General features: G+C 36.8%; 1 protein-coding gene and 1 non-coding gene across 2 annotated transcripts; one reads left to right on the forward strand and one right to left on the reverse strand.

Moving 5' to 3' along the window:
• Positions 1 to 716: 716 nt before the first annotated feature.
• Positions 717 to 6840, reverse strand: LOC149509379 (DNA-directed RNA polymerase subunit beta). The gene is made up of 2 exons (XM_089757733.1): positions 3002 to 6840; positions 717 to 2224 (listed from the first exon to the last, which is right to left on the reverse strand). The coding sequence occupies exon 1, from the start codon at positions 6670 to 6672 to the stop codon at positions 3460 to 3462; it is 3213 nt and encodes a 1070-aa protein (XP_089613859.1). The 5' UTR covers positions 6673 to 6840; the 3' UTR covers positions 717 to 2224; positions 3002 to 3459.
• A 1095-nt stretch (positions 6841 to 7935) lies between these two features.
• On the forward strand, positions 7936 to 8007 carry TRNAC-GCA (transfer RNA cysteine (anticodon GCA)). Its single transcript has one exon. It is a non-coding gene; the product is annotated as a tRNA-Cys (tRNA).
• The last annotated feature ends 175 nt before the right edge of the window (positions 8008 to 8182 follow it).

An 8182-nucleotide genomic window follows, 5' to 3' on the forward strand; every position in this document is an offset into this window, starting at 1 on the left:
CTCTAGCTCCTGAAAAAGACATTATATGGACTGGGTTAAGCGGGTCAGTCATCCTAAAATTAGGATTCATTTCTTGTCGCAAATATTCACTTGTAGCATACCATATCTCAATAGATTGGCGTAATTTTTCTACCGCGTGTACATTCCCAAAATGATGGTGTTTTTCCAAAATCAAACTTTGTTGTTCAGCATCTTGGGCTAGCCATCCCTTAGAAGGTATCGTTAAAAGATCATCAATTCCTAATGAAATGGATGTAGCAGTGGCTTGCTGGAAACCCAGAGTTTTTACTTGATCCAGGATGTGTGATGTATATGCCATTCCGAAGCGATCTATTAATCTGCTAATAAGTCGTTTAATGGCAGTTCCATCTATTACTTTATTGTGAAATACCAGATTGGCCCGTTCTGCCATAAGTACCCCCTTATTCCGCTGAGTGGACTTCGACAATGGGTTTGAGTCAATGATTGGAAAATTTCTTTTTCTCGATATTAATTTTCGTAGAAAGTCGCGTCAGGAACTATGGTACTAGTTGAACCGGAGAGACACGAATTGATACCGGTGTCATAGAACATAGAATTTTTGAGCTTAGATACCATATGATTGGGTATCATATGAGCAGGTCCGAAAAAACCCTTGTATAGCTTCTTCGATTTCTCGGTAAAGAGAAATATGACCAACAGTGGTTCGAATGTATATACAAAGAATTTTTTTTTTTACACTTTTTACTATTAGATAATGTCCATAAATCTCATGATATGTACCCAAAGATTCATAGTGAACTTCGATGGGAGCTTCTCTTGAAGCAATAACGCATTGATCTAGTCGCCACCGGAGCCACAAAGGACTATCTAAATTGATTCTTTTCTGCCGATAAGCTCCAATTGCATCGTAGGAATTACAAAAAAAGGGCTCCTTTGTATACTTATAGTTATTATCGTAAATTCTTTCATTTTGATAGTTTTTTCGATTCCATGGATTATACCTATTCGCACAAATACCTCGACGATTCCCGCTCGTTAATACATAGAGCCCAATAAGCATATCTTGAGTCGGTACGGAAATGGGATCCCCAATAGCTGGAGACAAGAGATTCATATGAGAAAACATAAGTAAACGAGCCTCCGCTTGCGCCTCTAAAGATAAAGGTACATGAACAGCCATTTGATCCCCATCAAAGTCTGCATTGAATCCCTTACAAACTAATGGATGTAAACAAATAGCGCGTCCTTCCACTAAAATAGGTTGGAATGCCTGTATACCTAATCTATGCAGAGTAGGCGCTCTATTCAGCAATACAGGATGTCCCTGCATAACTTCTTGCAGTATTTCCCATACAATCGGCCCTTTTTCCCGTTCCCGAATTTTACTCTTAGCAACTCCTATGTTCGGCGCAAGATGTTGTCTAATTAGACCGCGAATTACAAATGTCTGGAAAAGCTCTATTGCTATTTCGCGAGGCAATCCACAGCGATGTAATGAAAGTGAGGGGCCAACAAGAATGACAGAACGTCCCGAATAATCGACTCGTTTGCCAAGCAAAGTCTCACGAAATCTTCCCTCTTTGCCTTCAATTACATCTGAAAACGACTTGTAAACCTTATTATGATTATGACCGTCCCTCATTGGTTGTCCGCGGGTTCCATTATCAAGAAGTGTATCCACGGCTTCTTGTACCAATTTTTCCTGACACATTACTAATTCCCCTGGCGTAGATCTACTTGTTGTTAATAAATCGGTAAGAGTATTATTTCGATAGATAACTCTTCTATAGAGTTCATTAATATCCGAACTCATTAGTTTACCCCCATCTATCTGAATGATCGGTCTCAACTCGGGAGGAAGAACCGGTAATAGACATAAAACCATCCATTCTGGTTCTATATTTGTTCGAATAAAATGCTTAGCCAATTCCATGCGTCTAACCAAAAAATCCTTTCTTCTTCCAATTTTTCGATCTTCCCATTCATTACCCGCGAGGCCTTCTTCTCCTAATTCTTTCCATTCGACCAACGAATAATCGATAAGAATTCGCAAATCTAGATCGGTTAATTGTTCTCGAATAGCACCTGCTCCAGTAGAAATTTCTCGATTTCGAAATGTATCGAAACCTTGGGTAGTAAAAAAAAGTGGGATACTGTATTTCCAGGATTGAATTTCATATTCGAATGAACCTCGTAATCGTAAGAAAGTAGGTTTTTTAGCGATGGGCCTAGCAAAAGCAAAATTAGGATAGGGCCCTACAGGATCTCTCCCCCCCCCCCTCAAAATCGGACATGAGAGTTTCCTCTCATCCGGCTCAAGTAGTTACACCAAATAAAGATAAAGAAAGGAGTTCTCGCTTTCAAATTCTAGAACCCCCCCCAAAAAAAGGTCTACTCTTTACTCAAGTTCCAAAGAAACATTTCATTGATTCATTCTTCTTTTATTGATTTATATTTTCTTAATTCTTTATTCAATTCGAAATTAGGACATAAATGAAATGTGAAATTCTTGAGTAGTCTACTTCCCCTCGAATGATGAATCCTCTTAAATTAAAGGAGTGTCATAAGGGATTTACTTGTCTATGTACCCTTCCATTCGATCTCTTAGGTCCTGCCTTACCTTACCTCGACGGTTATACCACGATGCCCTTAACTTAAAGCCTAAGCCTATATGCGATGTATAGACTCCTGCAACCATGACATATTTGTTTACTTGAACATAATTTCATTTCTTTCTAAAAGAACTAAAAGAAATGAGAATGGTTAATTCCACAAAAGAAAGAAGTCTTTTTTTTTCACGAGGTACAACTCAAAATTCCTATTTATTTATTTTTACTGACTCGACCATAGACCAATTCCCTTTTTATTTGGGAGTATTGAATACACCCATAATTCTGAGCTTCATGTTACTCCTCCCAAGAGACATGTCATGTCAGATCCAGGGCATCCCAATTCGATTGAATGGGATGACAGTTTCTCATTGCTAATCGGTAAAATCATAATTTCGATCAAATCACACATCGCAGTATACTAGACCCTCTAATTCTTTAAGAGGTTTATCTAAAAGATTGGCGATATAACTAGGACGACGTTTCAAATACCATACATGAGTTACTGGACATGCCAGTTTTATGTATCCCATTTGATATCTTCGTATCCGATAATCAACAAATTCAACTCCGCATTGTTCACAAAATTTAGGGCCCTGCTTTTCATTTCCAATTACTCGATAATTTCCACAAGCGCAAATTCCACTTTTTATAGGTCCAAAAATTCTTTCACAAAATAATCCATCCTTTTCCGGTTTATTGGTTTTGTAATGAAAAGTATAGGGTTTTGTCACCTCTCCAACGGTTTCTCCATTAGGTAGGATTTTATTGGCCCAAGCACTTATTTGTTGGGGAGAAACTGAGCCAATTCGGAGTTGTTGATGTTTATATCGGTCGATCATAGAAGACAAATTCTGATTCATTCCGATTAAGCTTCCTTCCTATTAATCTGGAAGTTCTTCTCAGATACAAGGAAATGATTCAGTTCCAGAGCCAAAGATCGTAATTCTCGGACGAGCAATCGAAAAGATTCTGGAGCATTTTCAGGTTTAGGTATTGTTCCTCCAATGATCATAGTACCAAGTACTTCTTGGCGAGCTCTAATATGATCAGATTTATAAGTAAGCATTTCTTGTAAAATATGAGCAACACCAAATCCCTCTAGAGCCCAAACCTCCATTTCTCCTACCCGTTGTCCTCCTTGCTTGGACCTTCCTCTAAGTGGTTGTTGTGTAACAAGTGTATAATGTCCACTGGAACGCCCATGTATTTTATCATCAACTTGATGAATTAATTTCAAGATATAAGGTTTTCCTATTATAACAGGTTGTTCAAAAGGGTCCCCCGTTCTTCCATCAAATAGTCTGCTTTTTCCTGGATACTCGGGTTCAAATACCCATGGATTCGCTGTTTGCTTACCGGCTTCATATAATTCGGAAAACACTAGTTTTCTCGAAGCCTCTTGTTCATATCTCTCATCAAACGGTGCTATTCGATAATGTCTATCTAGTAGACTCCCTGCTAACCCAAGCGAGCATTCAAATATCTGTCCCACATTCATTCGTGAAGGGACTCCTAATGGGTTGAAGACCATATCAACAGGTCTTCCGTCTTGCAAATAAGGCATATCCTGTCTAGGTAAAATTTTGGAAATGATACCCTTATTTCCATGTCTTCCGGCTACTTTATCGCCTACTTTCATTTCGCGTTTCTGTGAAATATATACACGAATCGTTTCCGGATTATAACTAGAACCCCCTTTTTTCTGGATCCATCTCACATCGATGACTCGACCCCTCCCACCTATAGGTAATTTTAGACAAGTTTCCTTTGAAGTGGATACCTGAATCCCAAGTATGGCCCGTAATAATCTATCTTCTGGAGCATATGATGATTCTTTCGCCACCTGAGGCGTTAATTTACCTACTAAAATATCGCCCGTCTCCACCCAAGATCCCAGCATCACAATTCCATTTTTGTCTAAATTGCGGAGTAAATGGGCTTCTAGGTGCGATATTTCGTTAGTGATTCTTTCAGGACCTTGGCTTGTCACATGAGTCTGAATTTCATATTTTCGTATGTGAAAAGAAGTATAAATATCTTCATATACTAGACGCTCGCTAATGAGTACCGCATCCTCAAAATTGTAACCTTCCCATGGCATATAAGCTACTAATACGTTTTTGCCCAAAGCGAGTTCGCCACCAACCGTAGCGGCACCATCCGCTAAAATCTGTCCCTTTTTAATGCATTTACCCCGCTGAACCCGGGGAGTTTGATGCATACAAGTATTTTTGTTGGAACGTTGATACATAACTAATGGAATGCTTAGAGTATCCCCATTACCCGATAAAATAATCTTGTCAGTATCGGTAGAAATGATCTTTCCCTCTTGATCGGCTATAGCGGGAACCCCTGAATCTAGAGCCAATTGGCGTTCCAACCCAGTTCCAACAATGCACTTCTCGGAACGCGAAAGCGGAACTGCTTGGCGTTGCATATTAGAACTCATTAAAGCCCGATTCGCGTCATTATGCTCGATAAAAGGAATGAGGGAAGCTCCCATAGAAAAATATTGAAAAGGAAAAATACTTCGAAGATGAACTTGTTCCCATGCAATAGTCAGGAATTCTTGGCGGTATCGAGCCGGAACAACCTGTTCTTCCTGAATACCCTGATTCAAGGCCAAAGAATTTCCTGCCGCTACCATATAATATTCATCTCGACTTGGGGATAAATAAAGCATCTGTGCTTTTTTTGATCTCTCAAATATTTTATAAAATGGACTTTCTAGAGACCCCCAACGACCAATCCTGGCATGAATTGCTAAGGATCCAATAAGTCCAACATTGATTCCTTCAGACGTGTCAATTGGGCAAATGCGTCCATAGTAACTAGGATGGATATCTCGTATCCGAAAATTAGCAGTTCGCCCGGTCAATCCTCCGGGGCCCAAATAACTCAATTTTCTCCCATGAACTATTTGTGTCAATGGATTTGTTCGATCCAAAACTTGAGACAATGGGTGTAATCCGAAAAAGGATTCATAAGTGGTTGTTAATGGAGTCGAAGTTACCAAATTCTGAGGAGTCGGTATCAATTTATGCCTAATTGCTCCGCATATAGTTCCTCTAACTACATTTTCTAAACGAACCAGAGCCAATCCGAATTGATCTTGTAAGAGATCCGCTACAGAACGAATACGCTTATTTTTCAAATGATTCATATCGTCAAGTGTACCCATTCCAAATTTCATTCCAATCAAATGATCCGCAGCTGCCAATATATCTCGCGGTAACAAAAATGTATTGTTCTGAGGTATATTAAGATTCAGTCTCTGGTTCATATTTCGTCGACCAATCCTTCCTAATTCACATCTTTGCTGAAAGAATTTCTTTTGTAATTCCTTACACAAGGATTCAGAAAATACCGGATCCCCGCCTACACAAGAAAATTGTTGATAAAACTCCAAAATGGCATTTTCTTTTGACCCAATTTTTTTTTTTTCCTTATCGGTCAGGAAAGACAAGAAAATTTCAGGGTAGCAAACATTCTCTAGAATTTCTCTTAGATTCGAACCCATAGCTGATGATAGAACTAGAATAGATATTTTCTGTTTCCTACTTACACGAGCCCATATCCTTGCTTTTCTATCAATCTCTAATTCGAACCTCCCCCCCCAATCTGATATTATGGTACCAGTATAGACCGAAATTCCGTTAGGATCCAATTCTGATCGATAATAGATACCGGGGCTTTGCAATATTTGATTGATCACAATTCTGTATATTCCATTTACTATAGAAGTTCCGAGGGAGTTCATTAAAGGAATGTTTCCAATAAAAATTGTTTGTTCTTGCATATCCTTACTGGTTTTCAAAATTAATCCTGCGGATACATATAATTTAGAAGAATATGTGAGTGATTCATATACAGCATCCCTTTCTTTTATCAACGGTTCCACCAATTGATATGTTTCCACAAATAATTGAAATTCAATTTCTTGATCTGTATCTTCAATTTTTGGAAACTTATCAAGTTCTTCTGTTAAGCCCCGATCCATGAACCCACAAAATCCTTCAAATTGTATCTGATTCAACCCAGGTATTGTATACATTTCCCCATTTTCATTCCCGAGCATTTTGAATTTCCCATTTATCAAAAAAATCCCATTCTTTTCTCATTCTTCATCGAATCATATGAATCGATCTAATAATGATGGAATTGAATTTCTATTCTGTTTACTGAATCACATGAAATTTTATCTAACTCCATATACCATATAATATATATGGAATGTATGAAATGCGTATGAACGGAAGAAGAAAAATTATACTCAAATTTTAATTTATATTTATAACAAACAGCTACATAAAAGAATTGATAAATGCCATTTAGCCTTATGGAGTTTTGTATAGAATATCAAAAAAAAAAATAATAATTCAATTTCTACCATTATTATGATATTCCATATTCCAATCCGATTGAATACCAGAAAAATGAAATGAATTCCTGATTTGATCTGTTCGTTGAGATAAAGACAAAATAATCATAAAATATATATCGGGAGAGAGTTGATTTTTCTAGCACTTAATTTTTTCATAGATTCCATTGTTCTGTTCAAAAAATGATTCGCAGAGAAGAGAGATGTTTTTACCCATTTTTTAGTTTTTTATTTTTTAGTAGAATATTTAGAATATGATTGAAGTGCGTACGAAAAGAGGGCTTGTATTTATTAAACATATGCAGATATAGCATTTCTATTTATATATGTCTTTCCTCTTTTCTTTTTATTCCATTATAGCTCTCTAGTGGAGACAACACATGGCGTGCTCTATCAAAAATTCTATTTTTTCTTTAATTTTAATCTATTCAATGAAAAATTGAAACACGATAATTTCTTGCTGATTCCCTATGGACATCATATCTAGATAGATAAAATACCTCATTAGATAACTAGAGCTGTGTAACAACTTATGTTCGGGGGTTTACATAGACTCATAATTGCTGTTATATTATTATAATATAATTTATAATTATATAATTTATAATTGAAATTAAGAAAGTTTTTTTATTGAATTGAAAAATTGAAAAAAAAAATCAATACTAATTAGTTATGTATCCATTTTTATTTTCTTATACCATTAGAGAAAGACAAGTGAAGAAGAATCGTCCATAAATTTGCCGTCAATAGTTAATAGTTAATGGTTCCAATTTTTTTGTCCTGCATTTTTACTTTTGTAACTGAGAATCCACATTTTCTTTTTCAATAGAAAAGAAAAAAGAAAGGGAAAGTTTTTGTTTTTAGATATTGTGTGTCTTGAGATACTATAACCAATTGAAGGTATGGATCCAATCTAAAAATAAAAAGGGGATACTCTCATTTTTTTGTTTGTAGCCTTTTGGCGACATGGCCGAGCGGTAAGGCGGGGGACTGCAAATCCCTTATTCCCCAGTTCAAATCCGGGTGTCGCCTGATCAACAAAAAACGCGAAATCCTATATTCTGTTTTGCTGATATAACTCGACCAATTTTCTCCGGCAAAAACAAGTGTAAGAAAAGGACTCTTGATACTTTCTTGATTATAAACTTGATTATAAACTTCCGGAGGTTTTGTTTTCTAAAGTGTTGTAAATCCTTACGTCTAGGAT

This window comes from Durio zibethinus, unplaced genomic scaffold (genome assembly GCF_047325235.1).
Source record: "Durio zibethinus cultivar Kanyao isolate XHJ-2024 unplaced genomic scaffold, ASM4732523v1 HiC_scaffold_184, whole genome shotgun sequence".
NCBI classification, from domain to species: Eukaryota; Viridiplantae; Streptophyta; class Magnoliopsida; order Malvales; family Malvaceae; genus Durio; species Durio zibethinus.